The 22,664-nt window shown below is 43.5% G+C and overlaps 1 protein-coding gene across 1 annotated transcript in view; it reads left to right on the forward strand.

Annotated features, from left to right (window-relative positions):
- Positions 1 to 19,144: 19,144 nt before the first annotated feature.
- LOC311235475 (tumor necrosis factor receptor superfamily member 16-like) overlaps positions 19,145 to 22,664 on the forward strand; it is a gene marked incomplete at its 5' end in the record, with an annotated part of 48,831 nt that continues 45,311 nt past the window's right edge. The window contains 1 exon segment of the mRNA XM_084322938.1: positions 19,145 to 19,180. Within this exon segment, the coding sequence (XP_084179064.1) occupies positions 19,145 to 19,180 (36 nt within the window).

The raw sequence follows: 22,664 nt of genomic DNA on the forward strand, positions 1-22,664 counted from the left end.
CCCCCCCGATTCCCATCTCCATCCGAGGGGTGGATGTGGAGATGGTGGACTCATACAAGTTCCTTGGGGTACACCTGAACAATAAACTGGACTGGTCGGACAACACAGAGGCCCTCTACAGGAAGGGACAGAGCAGGCTGTTCTTCCTGAGGAGACTCAGGTCCTTCAATGTGTGCAACAAACTGCTGCAGTCTTTTTACCAGTCTGTTGTGGCCAGCATCCTCTTCTATGCTGTGGCATGCTGGGGAGGCTACATCAACTCAAGGGACACCAACAAGCTCAACAAGCTGGTGAGGAAGGCTAGCTCCGTGGTGGGAGTCGAGCTACCTAGACTTGAGGTGATGGTAGAGAGGGGGATGATAAGGAAGCTGGATGCCATCATGGAGAACCCCTACCACCCCCTCTACGACGAGCTAGTCAAGATGAGAAGCTCGTTCAGCCACAGACTCATCCCCCCCCGACACTCAACTAACCGCCTCGGACAGTCCTTCATACCAGCGGCCATCAGGCTCCACAACAGTGGGCAGCGACTAGCAGCCTCCAGGCCCCACAACAGGGGGCAGCGACAGCGACTGCTACCAGACATTGACCTGGGACTTATAGGAACCCAAGGGGGACAAAGTAGACTACCCTGGTACTTTGATTAATGTATACTCAGTAGATAGTAAATTATAACACTACCTCATGCATACTGCACCTCATGTGACACTGTGAATAATGTGAATATTCCTCAGCTAGTCAGATAGTAAATTATATTGACCATATTGATCAAATTGTTTACACTGCCTGTGTTGTCTTTTACTACCTGTATACTGTGTTGTTTTACTACCTGTACCCCTCCCCCCTCCCCCCCATGCTGCTATGATGCCTGAATTTCCCCAAGGGGATCAATAAAGGAATATCTTATCTTATCTTATCTTAACTTGAACTTGTGTACTCACGTTTTTGTGTAGTAGTTGCAATATTCCAAAATAATATATATATATTTTTGTATAAGCTGGAAAACACAGCAAATCCATAGCCTGAAGTCTTACAGTATGTAGTACAGGTCCACATTTTATAAAAATCTGTTCAGAAATTTGTCTTCTAGATCTAGGAGACATCCGGGTAAACCGTGTGCCAAGAAAAAAGCTCTCCATCTCTCCATTTCCTGATCCAAGTAAATTCATTCGGAATTTGTATCACTTGATCCTGTCTTCGTTTGTAAATTTCCACCTACAGTAGATCCCTGATTCGCACACCCCAACGTGGGATATCACTGGAAAGCTATACACTCATTGTTGACTACAAATTACAACGCTGACCAATCATTTTCGCAATCGGCGGATGATTGACTTCTGGAGCCTCGGGAGTCCGGGGTGATAATCTGGCGTAAAAACGCTCGCCTGACATAGGCATGTAACTCGAGAACCGATGAACGGATTTTGTCGAGTGAGATGGCATTCGAACGGCAACAAATAGTGCTTTAATTCGGTAATTTACATGTTCGGCGAGAAATGCAGCCCGAGCCTTCAGACGCTCGCAAAATGCTGTGAAACATGAATTTATAAACCCCCCCGGACGCCCCGGACAGGGTGTGAAAAGAGGACATGTCCGGGCAAAAGAGGACGTTTGGTCACCCTATGTTAGTTTATTAGGATAAGGGCATGACAGTAAGGTTAGTTAGGGTTATTATTATAATTGTCTTCCCCCCCTTCATTTCAGATATTGATTGAAGAAGTGCGTCTTTAGTCGACGGCGAAAGATTGGACGGGTTTCGGCTGTCCTAACTGTGGTGGGAAGTTCGTTCCACCATTGTGGGGCAAGGACTGTGAATAGGCGGCTTCTCTTTGATGACCCTCCCGGAGCTCGGATAGGAGTGGGTCTGAGACGGCCAGAAGATGCAGAGCATAGGGTTTTTGAGGGTGTGTAGTTAGAGACCATTGACCGGAGGTAAGCGGGAGCCATTCCCTTCGCCGCACGGTATACCAGGTCGAGGGCCTTGAAGCGGATTCGTGCAGCAATGGGGAGCCAGTGCAGGTCCCTAAGAAGTGGGGTGACATGGGCTGACTTCGGTAGGTTTGAGATCAGGTGGGCGGCTCTGTTCTGAATGAGTTGATGAGGCTTGGTGGCAGTGGCCGGGAGGCCAGCAAGCAGTGCGTTGCAGTAGTCGAGGCGGGAGACACTACCCGCTACTGCTCTGATTTCAATGACTTAGACATGGATACCCTGCAATCACTGCTTAGTAAGACAAAGTGGCAGCTAACACACACACACACACACACACACACACACACACACACACACACACACACACACACACACACACACACACACACACACACACACACACACACACACAGAGGGGTCCTGGTTCCCGGGTCGTCTCAGGTTCCGACAGCAGACTCTGCTCCAGGTGGTCAGGCGGCCTGGTGTGTGTGTGTGTCCTTGTTTTCCCACTGTTATGGGGACCAAACGTCCCCACGACGGATGAAAAACAGATAAGAGGACACAGTAGAGCCCAATCCCTTTACTTGAGATTACAAATGGTACACAGTAGTGAAACATGTCTATATGACATCATGGTGTTTCAGTGCTTGAGAGGTGGATGCATCTAAAGGCTGTTGTGTTGGTGTTGTTAAAGTAGGTGGTGTTGTTAAAGTAGGTGGTGTTGTTAAAGTGCTTGGTGTTGTTAAAGTAGGTGGTGTTGTTAAAGTAGGTGGTGTTGTTAAAGTAGTGGGTGTTGTTAAAGTAGGTGGTGTTGTTAAAGTAGGTGATGTTGTTAAAGTAGTGGGTGTTGTTAAAGTAGGTGGTGTTGTTAAAGTGCTTGGTGTTGTTAAAGTAGGTGGTGTTGTTAAAGTGGGTGGTGTTGTTAAAGTGTTTGATGTTGTTAAAGTGCTTGGTGTTGTTAAAGTAGGTGGTGTTGTTAAAGTGGGTGGTGTTGTTAAAGTGTTTGATGTTGTTAAAGTGTTTGGCGTTGTTAAAGTGTTTGATGTTGTTAAAGTGTTTGGCGTTGTTAAAGTGTTTGGTGTTGTTAAAGTGTTTGGCGTTGTTAAAGTGTTTGGTGTTGTTAAAGTGTTTGGTGTTGTTAAAGTGCTTGGTGCTTCACTTCTGACACATCTCTGATTACTGCTACTTTAAAGGGGCACTTTTACTCCACTGTCTTACTGTCTTCCCCCACCCCTGATAAGATAAACCCAATGGAAAAACATGCACAACAGATTGCTAACATTGTCCCTGACAAAGACGGACAGGAGCACTTGGATTGGTCCCTGGGCGCGCCCCCCCCGCGCCGCAGCCCATGTCTGCTCCCGGCTGCCCTTGGGGGGAAGGACGACGGGATGGGTCAACACAGAGGAACATTTCATCGGCAACCCAAAAAGAAAAAATTGCATGTGTGTGTATCTGTGTGTGCTGCTGCATGACGACATTGTCAATGTGTGCAATGAATAAAGACTTCTTCAATGTCCAGTTTAATCCTTAATCTTTAATCTTAATCTTTAAAATTGGCAGGTGTAAAAAAAATGTATAATACTTATGTTTTGTTTGCAAAATACATTTTCCTCAAAGTGGAGTAAAAGTGCAAAGTTTTTTTCGTAAAATGTAAACACTCAGGTAACATACAGTAAAATCACACTCACCTGTAAGTGTGGTACCATTCTTGAGTAAATATACTTGGTTACTTTCAACCCCTGTTTATTTCACGTCTGTGGGTCTCGAATGCAAAATGTAGATAATATTGCTGTTCGATGCGAAAAGACAAGATAAGATAAGATCAAATAAGATGGATAAGATCGTTTAACCCAACGAATCGTTCACCGTGGACTAAAAACACACTTCTTCAATCAATATCTGAAATAAGAGGGGAAAAAAAGAATGAACGAATCTTCCTTGCCTATATTACTTCCTACTATACTAATATGTCTCTACTACTATGCACTCAACACTGCAGCGCCCAAGTTTCAACACTGTTTGATGAACATTGTTACTCAGCTGATAGAGTTGTACCTTTCCTGCTGACTTGTACAGAACCTGTAAGTCGCTTTGGATAAAAGTGTTCAAATAAATGTAAATGTAAATAAGATAAAATATTCCTTTATTGATCCCCTTGGGAAAGTCCGGGCGTCATAGCAACATGGGGGGGGGGGGAGGTACAGGTATCGGCAGGGTGATAGAAGAAAGGCATAAATATAGGCAATCAAATTTAATCTGAATATAAAAATATGAGAAGAATAAACATGTGTAAAAATGTAAATAACTGAATGTAGACACCTGAATATGTCTAACAATAATTCAATGTGTATAACTTTAATTCCTTGTTCCTTGATTCTCCATATCCTAATATTGACATTTAGTAGTGGGACATGGCGCTGGACTGTCGCCAGGGGGAGCTGGTGCGACGTTGGGCTGACAAAGGACAGGTGAGGAAGAGACTGGCATGAAGGAGGAGCTAGATACACGGGACGCTCTCTTCTTCCTTTTCCAGAGAAGCAAGCGGACGTGTGGACGAAGAGCTCATCATCACAAGGACACGCGAAATACGACTCCGGCCACGTTGTGTGAAAGTACCGTCGTATGCGAAAGTTTAGCTTACCAGTATAGTGCTTAGGGTACGTTTGAACCAAGAAGAAGACGTACGACAGCCGGACTGCACTGTTGATCCTCCACGTGTTGCGTTTAGAACGTATAGTCGGGAGAATAGTTTGGTCACACTGACTAAAGCTTAGCTTCAAGTATAGGCCTGTTAGCCCAGTTAGCTCACGCGTCGCTCCACCATCTTCCAGCCCCGCAGCAGACACCGCGGCAGACGTCGCCGGACCGCACCCGCCTCCAGCATTCTCCTAGCCGACCGCCAGTTCAGCGATTCGCCTGCCTAACGTCAGCCCAACCAGCCCCCTTGCTATCGCAGGTGACAACCACGGGACCGTTCGACGGCCACCTCGCGTCACAGACATTCGTTGCGGGAGCAGGCCAGCACTCGGTTGGTACACTCACACCAGGTACGGTTAGCGCTCCAAGCGCTCTGGAACATTTGCTTTTTTGGTAGCATGCTCGCTACGAGCAAAGAGAATAGGGTGCTTTGAACTACCACGTGCAGCAGCGACGACGGGCGCCCCCACGTTTGTTGTTTTAGGTAATGCCGGCTTAGATAGGCTTTTTGTTTCAAACGTGGGCCCACTTAATCTTCTGGTTATATGTGTTGTGTGGTTGAGTTGTGCAAACAGCACTTATGTACCTTGATGATTGTTCCAATTCCATAGCTCACGGAGCGTGCCGCCTACCTCCCTCCGTACTGTTCAATGAAAAGAGTATTAACGGGGACTTGTTGATTAATGTGAATCGCGAAATCCATGTGTCATGCATAGTGCGTTGTGGTAAACCTGCATGTCATATTTCCAGTAAAGGGAGAGGCGGACAATTGGAATCACTGTGTGTGTGTGGATTACTGAGCATTACTGTCTAACCCCTTTTGGTGAATATTAATGGTGCATTATTGTTTAACCCCTTTTACCCACGGCCTATGTTTAATTGGGGCAGGTGTTCTGTACAGGTCTCCACCAGTCAATAAGGAAAGGTACTGCTTTGGGGAGAAATTATATCATTTACCATTACTGCCACCGGGGGTGAGAGGGTGTGGGACGTATTAGGGGAAGTGTGGGTGTTTGGGGAATTACTACAGTCGCCCTGGAGGGCAAGAAGGACCAGCGTATAACCCCTAGGTTAGTCAACCCTAGGCCCCATCCGCTCCCTCTGCTAAATCCATATTCTAGTACCCCTACACTACAGTCGGGGACTCAGCCGGACCCAGATCTGCTGTGCTCCCACTACCTGGTGACAGTTCATATCCACTCTCATAAAGTATAATCCACCCTTCTACATGAATATAAAAATATGAGAAAATTAACAAAGGTGCAGATGAGGGTCTATATATAATATCGGTTATATTATATATTACAATAAATATAGGCAATAAAGTAAAAATAAACAGTATACACAAGGTGCAGTAAACACAAGGTGCAGTATACACAAGGTGCAGTATACAGTATACACTAGGTGCCAGTGTTAATTTTGTCAACGAAAATGATGACTAGATAGATAGATAGATAGATAGATAGATAGATAGATAGATAGATAGATAGATAGATAGATACTTTATTAATCCCCTTGGGGAAATTCAGGGTATCTCGCAGCTCACACAGTATACAGACATTGACAGTTCTCATTCAGTTGTTTCACGTTATGTCTGCATCATGAATTAAAAATAAGCACATGATAAATCATATCTATCAATATCAATAAGAGCGTGATGAGATAAAAGCAGGTGTATAAAACAAGTGTGTAAAAAACAGGTGTATGGAAAACCGTGTATAAAAACAGGTGTAAAAACAGGTGTAAAAACAGGTGTGTGGGTCAGAGGTGAAGGTCCCCCGCACTATATTACGCTGTTGTACAGTCTGATGGCAGTGGGGACAAAGGACCTCCTATGCCGCTCAGTCCGTGAGTGCAGGGAGATTAGCCGTCCGCTGCGACTGCTGCTCTGCCCCACCAGGGTGTGGTGGAGAGGGTGGTTGGTATTGTCCATAATGGCCAGCAGCTTGCTCTGCGTGCGGCTCTCCACCACGGTCCCCAGTGGGTCCAGTCTCCTCCCCACCACTGAGCCAGCCTTTTTCACCAGCTTATCCAGCCGCCTGGTATCCCTGGCCGTGGTATTACCACCCCAGCAGACAGCGGCATAGAGGAGCACACTTGCCACCACTGCCTGATAGAACATGAACAACATTTCCCCACACACATTAAAATACCTTAAAAGACTAAATATGGTCGTCAACAAAGCTTTCCCCCCTGACTAAATCTAGACTAAAACAAAAAAGACAAAATCGAGACTTGTAGTTGACTAAAACTGACTAAACGAAAAATAAATTAAGGTGACTAAATATGATGAAAACGAAAAAGGAGCATTTGACACATGACTAAGACTAAAACTAAAATTTAAATAGCTGACAAAATGAACACTGGCTATAAGCCAACTAAATTTCAATTACAATAGTTCATGGTTGAAGGAACAGATCTATATTGAAGCCAACTAGGTCGACTGAGTTCCTCCATTTGTGACCAACGGACTGTTCGGTTGAGCTAGGTGCACCATGTGCATGTGGCTGGAATATTGCAATGAGATAGCTGGGCTTTGTTCGCCCCAAGTTCGTATTTTAGGCTAGCGGGTTATTTTGAGCTAGGTTGTTGAGCTCGCCCGTTAGCCTAGTGTTTTTGACATGCAAGCTACAATGTCTGACATGTTTTAGGTTGGTTAATAGTAGACGGCCCTTGGGTGGATAACAATTATAGCTTGTGCCAGGCAGTGTCGACACCCAACACGTAACAAATTACCATATAATAAATTAGTGGTTTGATTATGTCTTATGGTGTATATATGTGGAGCACTTCTATGCTCTATATGTATATATATATTTTTTTGTACAACCAGGGGTCATGTCTGCTTCACATGGGCTGTGGAAACGTTTGGTTCACTTGACTGTTTTTGTTATTTTAAGACTGGTGAGGGTCTTTAACTGTTTACATCTTTAACTCATTACGTTATGGGGGGAGTGGGGAATGGGGCGTCTACATGAATCTATGATCCCAATGGAAATGTATGTGAATTTGACTGACTGTAGCGGTACATAGAATTGCATTACAAGAGAATAAAATGCCTTTTTTTCATTAACGAATGAAAAATGTCATCCGTTTTCTGCTACTAAATCTAGAATAAAACTAAAAAGACAAAATCTAGACTAAAACTGACTAAGACTAAAATGCTCAGACCTGTAGTTGACTAAACGAAAAATAAATTAAGGTGTGATGTGATGTGATGAAAACGACATTTGACATTTGACACATGACTAAGACTAAAACAAAAATTTAAATAGCTGATAAAATTAACACTGCTAGGTGCAGTATACAGTATACACTAGGTGCAGTATACACTAGGTGCAGTATACACTAGGTGCCATATACACAAGGTGCAGTATACACAAGGTGCAGTATACACAAGGTGCAGTAAACACAAGGTGCAGTAAACACAAGGTGCAGTATACACAAGGTGCAGTAAACACAAGGTGCAGTATACACAAGGTGCAGTATACACAAGGTGTAGTATACACAAGGTGCAGTATACACAAGGTGCAGTAAACACAAGGTGCAGTATACACAAGGTGCAGTATACACAAGGTGCAGTAAACACAAGGTGCAGTATACACAAGGTGCAATAAACACAAGGTGCAGTATACACAAGGTGCAGTATACACAAGGTGCAGTAAACACAAGGTGCAGTATACACAAGGTGCAGTATACACAAGGTGTAGTATACACAAGGTGCAGTAAACACAAGGTGCAGTTTAGACAAGGTGCAGTATACATAAGGTGCAGTATACACAAGGTGCAGTAAACACAAGGTGCAGTATACACAAGGTGCAGTATACACAAGGTGCAGTAAACACAAGGTGCAGTATACACAAGGTGCAGTAAACACAAGGTGCAGTATACACAAGGTGCAGTAAACACAAGGTGCAGTATACACAAGGTGCAGTATACACAAGGTGCAGTATACACAAGGTGCAGTATACACAAGGTGCAGTACACACAAGGTGCAGTAAACACAAGGTACCCTAACTGGCATGATCATACCTTGCAGTCCGTGCAGGTTTTGGTGGTTAAGAGTCGGACACACCTAGTCAGATATTCCTAATAGTTCTCGAGTTCTGCATCTCTATACAAGTCGTTAGTACCTTGTATCTCAAGAGGAATGGCCTCACTTCCTGATTGCTGCGTCTGTACTTTTGAAGTTACACCTTCAAACGGTTTTCATGGTCCTCAGGTTAATGGCACTTGTTTACAACTTAGATAATAACCGTGTAGACTTTCAATTCAAGTAGAGAGAATGTTATCAACAGACACACTCACACACACATCAGCAATAATCTAATAACAAAGGGAAGCGGAGACCACCTGTCAATCATATAACATCAGCAGCAATAGAGTGGTGATCGCTCTGGCAATGTGATCCATAGCCTCCCGTCTAATGCAGTGTAAGAGCTGGAGAGGAGTCGTGTGACTTGCATTACATTACATTACTCTAAGAGCACTCAGAGCAATAACACTGCAGAGTGCTGTCCTGTCTATTTAAAACTTTCACTGCCACACTACCAAACGGTTAACCCTTTCACTGCCAAACGGGTAACCCTTTCACTGCCACACTACCAACAAACGGTTAACCCTTTCACTTCCAAACGGGTAACCCTTTCACTGCCGCACTACCAAACGGTTAACGTTCTGTGGTGTGGTAGTGAAAGGGTTAAAACGTCCTCTGGTGCAGTTCTATCCCTCTGTGTTGGTCTAGAGACACACAGGCCTGCCGTCCCTCAGAGCGGAGGCTAACCACCACTTACACGCAGTCAGTGATGCCACAGATTACTTGTAAAAGTAATCTGATTACTGATTACTGATTACTCCTTTAAAAAGTAATCTAAGTTACTTTACTGATTACTTGATTATCAGAGTAACTTCGTTACTTTGAAAGTAACTAGGTTACGAAGTCGTCGTCGTTCCCCCAACAGTTTTTTTTTTAAACGCTTTATTGAAAGTGCATAAATTGTTTTTAACTTGTTTCTCTGCACATAACGTAAATTGTTAAACTAGTGCTTCAGCTTCTGTACCATCAAGTATGGTAAAGCAACAGTCTATGATGCTCACAGCATTAGAGCAGCCAGCCAGTGGTTTTACAAAACCAGTGTATCACATCTAACAAATGCAGGCTGAACTATTCAATTATATCAACTGTAACTATTAAATTGTTTTTATAAATGTCTCTCTATAAACATACAATCAGTCTCTCTTTAACATGTAAATTAACTGTAAATCTGGCAAATAAGAGCTTTTGCTCTGCCACCATCAAATATACATTAATCAAAAGGGAAAGAAACAATCTCTCTCTTTTGCTGTTTGGCTGGTGGACCTCCGAGTCCTCCTGTACCTAGTCGAAGTGTCGGCTAGTGTTGTGATTCCAGATGCTTTCAATGCAATTGGATGTGCTGTTTTTAGCGGTAGACAGTATTTTGTTTCCTCCGCATATGAATGTTTTTTTCACCCGGCTTAGCTGACACAAACGTGAAGTAGTGACTGAGGCTACGTTTAGACGAGCGTTTTGGGATGGAAGTCTGAACAGAAACCGCAAAAGTCGTCTTGCGGTTTCACTTTTAATTTTGCGTTTAGACAAGCGTTTTGGGGTGGAATTCTCCGTGCAGACAAGGCTGTAACGACGGAGCCCTGCTGTCACATGATTGGCGCATATGTCACATGACGTGCTGTGAAGACCCGCCCTACTCTGCCTCTGATTCGCAGACTGTGGATGGGGAATGTGATTGGACCAAAGCAGAGTCACTCACAGACAGAGGGTCCAGTCACGCCGCGGGACACATTCTTGTGTATTTAACCCTTTCACTGCCACACGACGTCACTCCCAAATAAGAAAAACAGCTCAAAATGTATTTTTGACTGTCGAAAACGAAATAAAATACTGCATTCCGCCTGCATTATGAATTTATGATGAGATAGTAACGAAATAGTAACGCACAGCCACTTGGACAAGTAACTGCAATCAGATTACTGGCTTTTAAAGATTAACGCGTTAGATTACTATTTTCGGGGAAAAGTAATCAGATTACAATAACGCGTTACTTAGTAACGCGTTACTGGCATCACTGCACGCAGTACACAGTACACAGACAGTATGTACTGTATGTGTGACGAGCCTGGTGGTGTTCAGACTCGTCACGGTTCAAAAACAAACTAATTCCATTGTCCACTCCTTCCTCACCTCCACTCAACCATACTCTGTCTGTCCTAGTGTTTTATGTTATGTGTGTTTGGTGTGGGTGTGTGTGGGATGTGGGTGATCACGTGGTGCACAGGTGTGTTCTATTCAGCTGCCTAATTGCTTCTCCTCTGCCCGTGGCAGTAGTATCTCCCATCCTTCACGTAGCCATGGGACGGGGGATGATATCTGCCACAGTATGTATGTATGTATGTATGTATGTATGTATGTATGTATGTATGTATGTATGTATGTATGTATGTATGTATGTATGTATGTATGTATGTATGTATGTATGTATGTATGTATGTATGTATGTATGTATGTATGTATGTATGTATGTATGTTGTATGTATGTATGTATGTATGTGTATGTATGTATGTATGTATGTATGTATGTATGCATGTATGTATATTGATATTGATATTGATATGTTGTATGTATGTATATATGTTGTATGTACTGTATGTATGCTTGGTGATGGATATGATTGGTCTGGGGTCATGTGGCTTGGTGCCCTGGACCAGACAGATGGCAGCGTTCCTCCCTCTCCCCCCCTCCCTCTCCCCCTCCCCCTGAGACTCAACATCTGTGAGGTATTGATCTGTTCTCTCCATCCCTCTCTTTGTCTCTCTCTATGTCACTCACATGCATATCCTCTCTCTCTCCCTCTCCTTCTCTCTCTGTATCTCCCTCTCCCTCTCTGTCTCTGTCTCTCTCTCCCTCTCTTTCTCTCCCTCCCTTCTCTCTCTCTCTCTCTCTCTCTCTCTCTCTCTCTCTCTCTCTCTCTCTCTCTCTCTCTCTCTCTCTCTCTCTCTCTCTCTCTCTCTCTCTCTCTCTCTCTCACTCCATCCACCCTTAACTCCATCCAGTTTAGTTTAGCTTAGGTTGGTTTGGTTTGGTTTAGTTTAGTTTAGTTTGTTAGTTTAGTTTAGTTTAGTTTATGTTAGTTTAGTTTAGTTTAGTTTATGTTAGTTTAGTTTAGTTTAGTTTACGTTAGTTTAGTTTAGTTGGGTTTAGTTTAGTTTAGTTTAGTTTGGTTTAGTTTAGTTTAGTTTAGTTTGGCTTGGTTTAGTTTAGTTTGGTTTGGTTTGGTTTGGTTTGGTTTAGTTTAGTTTAGTTTAGTTTGGTTTGGTTTGGTTTGGTTTGGTTTGGTTTGGTTTAGTTTAGTTTAGTTTAGTTTAGTTTAGTTTAGTTTAGTTTAGTTTAGTTTAGTTTAGTTTGGTTTGGTTTGGTTTGGTTTAGTTTAGTTTAGTTTAGTTTAGTTTAGTTTAGTTTAGTTTAGTTTAGTTTAGTTTAGTTAGTTTGGTTTGGTTTGGTTTGGTTTAGTTTAGTTTAGTTTAGTTTGGTTTGGTTTGGTTTGGTTTGGTTTGGTTTGGTTTGGTTTAGTTTAGTTTAGTTTAGTTTAGTTTAGTTTAGTTTAGTTTAGTTTAGTTTAGTTTAGTTTAGTTTGGTTTGGTTTGGTTTGGTTTGGTTTGGTTTGGTTTGGTTTGGTTTGGTTTGGTTTGGTTTGGTTTGGTTTGGTTTGGTTTGGTTTGGTTTGGTTTGGTTTGGTTTGGTTTGGTTTAGTTTAGTTTAGTTTAGTTTAGTTTAGTTTAGTTTAGTTTAGTTTAGTTTGGTTTGGTTTGGTTTGGTTTGGTTTGGTTTGGTTTGGTTTGGTTTGGTTTGGTTTGGTTTGGTTTGGTTTGGTTTGGTTTGGTTTGGTTTGGTTTGGTTTGGTTTGGTTTGGTTTGGTTTGGTTTGGTTTGGTTTGGTTTGGTTTGGTTTGGTTTGGTTTAGTTTAGTTTAGTTTAGTTTAGTTTAGTTTAGTTTAGTTTAGTTTAGTTTAGTTTAGTTTAGTTTAGTTTAGTTTAGTTTAGTTTAGTTTAGTTTAGTTTAGTTTAGTTTAGTTTAGTTTAGTTTAGTTTAGTTTAGTTTAGTTTAGTTTAGTTTAGTTTAGTTTAGTTTAGTTTAGTTTAGTTTAGTTTAGTTTAGTTTAGTTTAGTTTAGTTTAGTTTAGTTTAGTTTAGTTTAGTTTAGTTTAGTTTAGTTTAGTTTGGTTTGGTTTGGTTTGGTTTGGTTTAGTTTAGTTTAGTTTAGTTTAGTTTAGTTTAGTTTAGTTTAGTTTAGTTTAGTTTAGTTTGGTTTGGTTTGGTTTGGTTTGGTTTGGTTTGGTTTGGTTTGGTTTGGTTTGGTTTGGTTTGGTTTGGTTTGGTTTGGTTTGGTTTGGTTTGGTTTGGTTTGGTTTGGTTTGGTTTAGTTTAGTTTAGTTTAGTTTAGTTTAGTTTAGTTTAGTTTAGTTTAGTTTAGTTTAGTTTAGTTTAGTTTAGTTTAGTTTAGTTTAGTTTAGTTTAGTTTAGTTTAGTTTAGTTTAGTTTAGTTTAGTTTAGTTTAGTTTAGTTTAGTTTAGTTTAGTTTAGTTTAGTTTAGTTTAGCAGTTAGAGCACTGAGGTCATGGAATGAGGTACTTTTAGACGCCCCAAGGTCTGGCTACAGACTAAAGGTGGTCTACTGAGCTGCCACTACAAATCCGGTCTGCCCAGACCCTAGATATCTTTAAGTCGTGGCTGAAAACTCACTTGGCTTCATTTGCTTTTTTAGGCTTGTTAAGCCGTACATCCCTGGTCCTGTTGTGACTATTTAGTGTATTTATTGTATTGCATTGACTTGTGCATTTATATTGTATTTTGTATTTGTCTGTTTCTTTATATTGTAAAGCACTTTGGTGCAACTTTGGTTGATTTTGAATGTGCTATAGAAATAAAGGTGACCTTGACCTTGACCTAGAGATGTCTGTTGTCAATATATATACTGTAGAGATACCTGCTGTAGAGATACCTGCTGTAGAGATACCTGCTGTAGAGATATCTGCTGTAGAGATACCTGCTGTAGAGATATCTGATGTAGAGATACCTGCTGTAGAGATGCGTGCTGTAGAGATACCTGCTGTAGAGATACCTGCTGTAGAGATACCTGCTGTAGAGATCCTGCTGTAGAGATACCTGCTGTAGAGATACCTGCTGTAGAGATACCTGCTGTAGAGATAAATACTGTAGAGATACCTGCTGCTACTTACTCAAGAACATACACAGACCTTGTTGTGAGCACTTTCGAAGTACACCGCCAAGATCATTTGAAAAGCGCTATATAAAAAAGATGTATTAATTATTATTATTATTATTATTATTATTATTATTATTATTATTATTATTATTATTATTATTATTATTATTATTATTATTATTATTATTATTATTATTATTATCATAGGGTCATAGTCGTCATAGTATCAGAGAGAGAGAGAGAGAGAGAGAGAGAGAGAGAGAGAGAGAGAGAGAGAGAGAGAGAGAGAGAGAGAGAGAGAGAGAGAGAGAGAGAGAGAGAGAGAGAGAGAGAGAGAGAGAGAGAGAGAGAGAGAGAGAGAGAGAGAGAGAGAGAGAGGAGAGAGAGAGAGAGAGAGAGAGAGAGAGGGGGAGGCGGAGAGACAGAGAGGGAGGGAGGGAGGATAATGCATGTTTGTGGTTGGAACTGACAGCAGCAGCAATAGGCTACCTGGTCTAATCCACCGGGTGTCGGTCTCTTCCATGGAGCTCCTGTTGGGACGACAAGAGGCTGGTTTGTTTCTGCTCCAAAGCACCGCTGGGCACAGGACCGTGAGCAGGGAGGGATTACAATTATACCATCGCTAAGAAGAAAACAAACATTACAGATAATTTGGGAGGGAACAAAAATAAGTAATGACTTGTTCAGTTCCCCATGAGCATGTGGAAAGGGCTGTTGTGATGTTTCAGACACGACCATTATTTTACACAATCTGAAATAATGGTTAAAGGAACACGCCAACATTATGGGAAATTATACCGTCTTCTCCAGAGTCAGACAAAAAGATGGATACCAGTTTCCTCTCTGTATGTTCAGTAGAAAGCTATCCGTCTGCAAGCTAGCCTAGCTTAGCACAATGAATGGAAGTGGATACAAACCAGCTAGCCTAGCTGTTAGCTAAAACACTTCTCTCTGAGTTTTAAGCTAGGCTAGTGGTCCGTATCCACTTCCATTCATCTGTGCTAAGCTAGGTTTCTTGCAGCTGGATAGCTTAGAAATGTCTGCTGAACACACATAGAGGAAACTGGTATCCATCCTCTTGTCTGACTCTGGAGAAGACGGTAAGATAATTTCCCATAATGTTGCTGTGTTCCTTTAAAGGGGAAGATTCACCTTTATTTTTTTTACAGTAAAGGGTTGGTAGAGGGAGAGGAGACAGGTAGATATGAGGGACCGAGAGGGTTGGTAGGAGGAGTGATTGATTGATTGAGTGACTGAGAGGGTGATTGAATTTATTTGACATTTGACATTTCATCTTAAAATAATGAGTGGCTCAACAGCCCAAAACATCCCCACACTAGAACAGTTACATTCAGACAGATACAGTATTCAAGGTCAAGTTCAAGTTTGTTTATTATTTATCATAATAAAATACAGAATACTTTATGATGAAATGCTTGTTTCTGTATGAGCCCCTGAGAGTGTACAGTAAAAAAAAAGTAAGTAAAAAAAAGTTATTAAGAAGTAAGTAAAAAGTAAGTAAAGTCAATATACATATATATAATATACAATACAGAGTAAAATGAGTAACAGTGAGGTACAATGCAGAAATGAGATGAGGTACAAAAGTTAGGGTAGGGTGAAAATGAGGTATGAATGTAGTGCAATAATAGATAAATATAAAGTGTATTAAAATGTCTAAAGTGAGTGGTAAGGTGAGTGTGTACATGTGGATGTGTGTGCAGTGAGTAGATGATGTTGTTACATAGAGTCATTGAGCATCCTGATGGCCTGGGGATAGAAGCTCCTTCTGAGTCTCTCTGTACTGGCCATGAGACTCCGGTAGCGCTTGCCTGACCGCAGCAGTTCAAAGAGGCAGTTGTTTGGGTGACTAGAGTCTTTGATTATTCTCTTAGCCTTGGTCCTGCAACGCTTGTTATAAATGTCCTGGAGAGTGGGAACTTACTTACTTACGCCTTTTCCCCCGTTTGGGGCATAGGCCGTCAACAAGGGTTCTCCAACATCCCGATCCTGAGCTAACCTCTCCAGCTGTGGCCCCAGGTGTGTCCCATCTTCTTGGCAGCATCTTCCAAGTCTCGGCGCCAGGTGTTTCGTGGTCGGCAGAGTGGGAAGTCCACCTCCAATTGTGCGCTCGGCTGAACGGGCCACTCTCTGTAGTCTGCTGCGGTCGTGTGCGGTGCTATTCCCAAACCAGGAGGTGATGTTACCAGTCAGGATGATCTCTATTGTGCACGAGTAGAAGTTCTTGAGGAACTTCTGACTCACTTTGAACTTCCTTAGGCGCCTAAGGAAGTAGAGGCGTTGCCGTGCCTTCTTCACTACACTGTCAATGTGTGTGGTCCATGTCAAGTCCTCGGATATGTGGACTCCGAGTTAAAACTGTTATCTAAAACTGTACTTAAACCTAAAACTTAAAACTATAAATTGTCTTTTATACATACCGTAAATCCTCTAATAGTGGAGGGTACTCGAATAAAGGACGGGCCTCTTATATAAGCCGGGGGTTTGATACATGCAGACAAATACAGGCCGGCTTCCAATACAAGGTCGCAAAAAAAAGTGTATTTAAAAATTTTCGTGCCGTGATATAGAATGAGATAAACTCTTGCCAATGCAAATTAAGTGCTGCCTCCCACTACACTGACTACATTAACATTTCCCTCTCGTTGGCATTAGCTTTAGCATTAGCGTTAGCTACCGTTGTCATATCTAGATCTGTGGTGTCGGCTGGATGACATTGGCTTTGTTTGCAAACGTTAACGTTCGCTATCTATATGGCGTTGGCAGGCGGGGCTGGCGTTGTCCAGTTGGCATTACAGATCATGATGGCTATGATAGCGTTAGCTAAAGCTACTGCATGTTACTGTATCAATGCAACTCGATTCGACTGAGGTCGAGAAGGTACCACACGCTAAATCGTCCCCGGACCCCGCAACCTATAGACAGTTCCAACTTCAGTGTGTGAAGTACGTTAATCTACCACAGTTTCACCCTGACAAAGCAAATACTCATGTGATCTGTATATGTTTATGTCTAAATAAAATCAATCAATCAATCACAATTACAATTGGCCAGTTTGTGAAATTAAGGCCTGCCTCTTATATAAGCCTCTCTCTAATAAAGGCCTGGTGCTCTCTGCAGCTGAGGTAAATACAAGACACGTCCTATATTTGAGGATTTACGGTATATACAGTCTTTTATACAGATATACAGTATTTTATACAGATATACAGTAGCTCAGGAGGTAGAGCGGTCGTCTGGTAATCAGAAGGTTCCTGGTTTGATTCCGGCTCCTCCCGGCAGCGTGTCGAAGTGTCCTTGAGCAAGACACCCAACTCCTAACTGCCCGGTAAGCAGGTTGGCACCTTGCATGGTCGACTCCGCCGTGTGTGTGAGTGACTGTGTGAGTGAATGTGTGAGTGAATGTGTGAGTGACTGTGTGAGTGAATGGGTGAGTGAATGTGTGAGTGAATGTGTGAGTGAATGTGTGAGTGAATGTGAGTGAATGTGTGAGTGAATGTGTGAGTGACTGTGTGAGTGACTGTGTGAGTGAATGTGAGTGAATGTGTGAGTGAATGTGTGAGTGAATGGGTGAGTGAATGGGTGAGTGAATGGGTGAGTGAATGTGTGAGTGAATGTGTGAGTGAATGGGTGAGTGAATGTGTGAGTGAATGTGTGAGTGAATGTGTGAGTGAATGTGTGAGTGAATGTGTGAGTGAATGTGTGAGTGAATGTGTGAGTGAATGTGTGAGTGAATGGGTGAATGTGAGGCATAAGTTGTAAAGCTCTTAGGATGAAAGCTGTTATATAAATGCAGTCCATCCATCCATGTAGTAAAACTTGAAAAGTTTCAATCAATCAAATTTGATTGATTGAAAAATGTATTAACAGATTGCAGAATGGGTACAATACAGTACGGCTCAATACACACAATTGTTAAGGGGATGCAGACCAGAGAAAGACTTTCGTCTTGTTTACACCAGGGTCCCCCATTTTCAATTCATAATGAATTGTAAGTAGGGTGCACTTAGCACCGTGCAATCCATTCTTTGTGGATCCTGCCCTTGGTCTCGTTCTGACGCTTTGCCTTCCACACATCCACACCTGGGAGCTGCCGGTGCAACCACGTCTACCGATTCAGTGCCTTGCTCATAGGCACGTCAGTGGTTTGTTGTTGAAGGCTAATCATTCTCTTCCCCTGCACATCATTTCCCTAATGGTGCCGGGGTTTTGAACCTCTCTAACAGCTGGGTTCAAAGGTCAGACTGTTTAGTGTTGCTCGTGGGTTCGAGGCGCACATGTCTCTCTGTATTGAGCGTGGGTTGTTATCGCCCTTGAGGCGCCGTTAGTGAAACCTCAACACCTGGGAGAGGAAGATCAAGAACTCTACCGCAGACCGAATTAACACGTTGTTAACGGCAGCCGGACACAGAGGCAATACAAATATATCACCAGTTTACCTTGCTCCTTGATTCATTTGTGACGGTGTATTAACCGCGTTTATAACGGACAATTGGGGCTGATAAAAAAAAAAGAACTTGTAGGTTATTGTTTTTCTTGTCTTGACTAAAATAAGTGGTTTATTATGTCGCATTGCTGAATCTGGCACCAAGAAACCCTCTTATTATCCCAGCTGTGTCGATTATATACACTAATTTAATAAACAAACAAACAAACAGAGAGAGAGAGAGAGAGAGAGAGAGAGAGAGAGAGAGAGAGAGAGAGAGAGAGAGAGAGAGAGAGAGCGAGCAGACACGAAAATGATGCCCTGAGCCAACGGAGGTTGAAGAACAGTTTGTGCGCGCGTGCGTGCGTGTGTTTGTGTGTGTGTGTCGGAGGAGGAGGAGGGTGGGCGTGGAGACAGAGGAAGGGCTGGTTCCCTTGGATCGACACGGAGGAGCACTTCTGTCATACGAGCCAAACGGGACAGACGCGCTTTTCGGCTCCATGCAGCAGTGCGCACGGGACGGGACGGGTGAATCTCAGCGAGTTGTTTTGTGTTTTGAGAGGATATATAGTGGGCGAGTCACCTGGACTGAGCCCTAGAGAGTTAACAAGAGAGAGATATAGATAGAGAGAGAGGAGCAGAAAGAGAGAGAGAGAGAGAGAGAGAGAGTTTGTCTCAAATGCAGCGATGATATTTGAGTGTATTTCTCTACGAAATAAATGAGTTGCGCATTTTGCGCTTCGTCGGTCCGTCGACCTCTCGGGGACTGAAGTGTCCTGAACCCGGAGCCGCGCGGTGGAGAGACAGGATGGAGACGCTTTTCATAACCGTCTTACTCGGAGCGGTGAGTAGCTTGATATATATATATATATATATATATATATATATATATATATATATATATTTTAAATAAACAACTAATCCAATTCCACATATTCATTTCAAAGAGGTTCCGTGTTTGCTCTGAACTCACAACGACCTTTACGCGTTTCGCAAATTCGCACAGGTACAGTACAACACCTGCGCGACTGCTCATCCATACAAGCCGCGGGTCGTGGGAGAATTGTCGGCTGACTGGTTCTGTCCGCTGACTGGTTCTGTTGGCTGACTGGTTCTGTTGGCTGACTGGTTCTGTTGGCTGACTGGTTCTGTTGGTGTTGGCTGACTGCAGGGACGTGCACAGGACTTTAGAGGGGCAGGTGCTCAAAGGCTGAAAAGGGAGCACTTGTGTGTATATATTAACCAAGCGCGCGTAGCGGCAAGCGTGATTTTTAAGGGCCCTTTTCGGGAGGGGGGGCCCCCTTTTTATGCTTTTTGGGGGGTTTTGGTGATCAAATATTGAATATTGAACTATAATATAATCAGTGCAGGAGCTCACTTATCCTTGAAAGACACTTTTATCACTGACTTAAAAGGCCCATACATCTCCATAAATGTTCAGGGGGGAGGGAATAAGTGCTTACCCTACAGACCCCAAGAAGTGCTGTATATTCTGTATTGTTTAATATAAATGCATTTTTTATTCCAATCCCGATTTGTATTTGAGATTCCCAAATCCCATCGGACTTGACTTCTTCGTGTCCCTCAGTGAGTGTAATACCAGCATTCAACTGTATGGGCCACAGCGGGTTCCATCATCATCATCACCACCCACGCTATGCATAAAATATATAGGTCCGCGGAGAGGCACGCTGAGGAGGCCGTGCAAACTGCAATGGAATATGGGGCATCTCTCTCTCTTTACCTAATATTTTGATTCTATCCTGACATTTTTCAGTTGGAAGGGCAGTCTATATGCGTAACGGTTAAAAAAAGAAAAGAAAAAATTGTATTTTTTTTCAAAAATGGCACTTTTTTGATGAGGCTCAAAAAGGCAGGTGCTCAAGCACCCCTTGGCCTCTATGTGTGCACGTGCCTGGCTGACTGGTTCTGTTGGCTGACTGGTTCTGTTGGTGTTGGCTGACTGGTTCTGTCGGCTGACTGGTTCTGTCCGCTGACTGGTTCTGTTGGTGTTGGCTGACTGGTTCTGTTGGCTGACTGGTTCTGTCGGCTGACTGGTTCCGTCCGCTGACTGGTTCTGTCGGCTGACTGGTTCTGTTGGTGTTGGCTGACTGGTTCTGTCGGCTCACTGGTTCTGTCCGCTGACTGGTTCTGTCGGCTGACTGGTTCTGTCGGCTGACTGGTTCTGTTGGCTGACTGGTTCTGTTGGTGTTGGCTGACTGGTTCTGTTGGTGTTGGCTGACTGGTTCTGTTGGCTGACTGGTTCTGTCCGCTGACTGGTTCTGTTGGCTGACTGGTTCTGTCCGCTGACTGGTTCTGTTGGCTGACTGGTTCTGTCGGCTGACTGGTTCTGTCCGCTGACTGGTTCTGTCCGCTGACTGGTTCTGTTGGCTGACTGGTTCTGTCCGCTGACTGGTTCTGTTGGCTGACTGGTTCTGTCCGCTGACTGGTTCTGTCCGCTGACTGGTTCTGTTGGCTGACTGGTTCTGTCCGCTGACATTTCTGTTGGCTGACTGGTTCTGTCCGCTGACTGGTTCTGTTGGCTGACTGGTTCTGTTGGCTGACTGGTTCTGTCCGCTGACTGGTTCTGTTGGCTGACTGGCTCTGTTCGCTGACTGGTTCTGTCTGTCTGTCTGTCTGTCTGTCTGTCTGTCTGTCTGTCTGTCTGTCTGTCTGTCTGTCTGTCTGTCTGTCTGTCTGTCTGTCTATCTATCTATCTATCTATCTATCTATCTATCTATCTATCTATCTATCTATCTATCTATCTATCTATCTATCTATCTATCTATCTATCTATCTATCTATCTATCTATCTATCTATCTATCTGTCTGTCTGTCTGTCTGTCTGTCTGTCTGTCTGTCTGTCTGTCTGTCTGTCTGTCTGTCTGTCTGTCTCTCTGTCTGTCTCTCTGCGCGGGTAGACATGCAGACTGTCACCATAGCTTGGAGCTGCTGTGTCTGCATTCAGCTACACCCTTCTCAGTTACATGTAGACAGCAGCGGCAGAGCGAAGGAGGTCAACACCTGCAGTTGATGATGTGGGGCAGAGCCTGCAGATCCACCTCACACACCACAGGGCTCGTATTAGTCATCTATCTGTATTTGCTTGTTTGTTTGTTTTTGTTTACGATAACCTTTATTTTAACAAGTCGACATATCCTTTCAACGTCTTTTTCCCAAAGTGATCTATGACTGATGTAAGAAAACAGCACAAGACAAAAACAGGCCTCAGAACGTGGCAGGAACCAAAGGTCCAGTGTGAGAAAGCATTCGCTGCTACGTAGAAACATTTCTCTTAAGAAGGTAGTGTTGGCGGTCAGGTGGCGTAGCGGAGATTGTGCTCGTCACCAATGCAAGAGGCTGCGGTCTCGACTCCCGGAGAGTCAGCATTGCCTTGGCTCGGGCTGATCGCTATACTAACTCGTTTGGCTGAGTTAGGGGGAGGGAAGCCGTGGGTGGGTCCTGGGCGTTGTGGACAGCGACCCCTACAGTTCGGTCGGGGCGCCTGCACAGCGAGGGTAGGATCTGGAGAAAGGTAGTGTGACCCTCCACACGTTACACTCTCCCGGTGAGAATCTGCGCTGCCAGGCTGGCTGCACATGTGTCGGAGGAAAACATGTGACAGTCTCTGGCCTCCCGGACCAACAGTAGGGGGGGGTGCGCAACAACCAGGAAGGGGGTTGGGAATTGGCATAACAACTAACAGTGGGATGGGAAAAAAAAAAAAAAAAAAAAAAACATATAAAAAAAAAAAAAAAAAAAAAAGGTAGTGTTTACATCTGGGGCGTGATGAGAGGGTCAGGCTGGACAGAGAGAGACAGAGAGAGAGAGACAGAGCAGAGAGAGACAGAGCAGAGAGGGACAGAGACAGAGACAGAGAGAGACAGAGAGAGAGAGACAGAGCAGAGAGGGACAGAGACAGAGACAGAGAGAGAGAGACAGCGCAGAGAGGGACAGAGACAGAGAGAGACAGAGAGAGAGAGACAGAGCAGAGAGGGACAGAGACAGAGACAGAGAGAGAGAGACAGCGCAGAGAGGGACAGAGACAGAGCAGAGAGGGACAGAGACAGAGAGAGAGAGACAGAGAGAGACAGAGCAGCTGCAGAGACAGAGAGAGAGACAGAGAGAGACAGAGCAGCTGCAGAGACAGAGAGAGAGACAGAGCAGAGAGGGATAGAGACAGAGAGAGAGACAGAGACAGAGAGAGAGACACAGAGCAGCTGCAGAGACAGAGAGAGAGACAGAGCAGAGACAGAGAGAGAGAGAGACAGAGCAGAGAGAGAGACATAGAGAGACAGAGAGAGAGGGACATAGAGAGAGACAGAGAG

The sequence above is a fragment of the Notolepis coatsorum genome, assembly GCF_963971535.1.
Source record: "Notolepis coatsorum genome assembly, chromosome: 10".
Lineage (NCBI taxonomy): Eukaryota > Metazoa > Chordata > Actinopteri > Aulopiformes > Paralepididae > Notolepis > Notolepis coatsorum.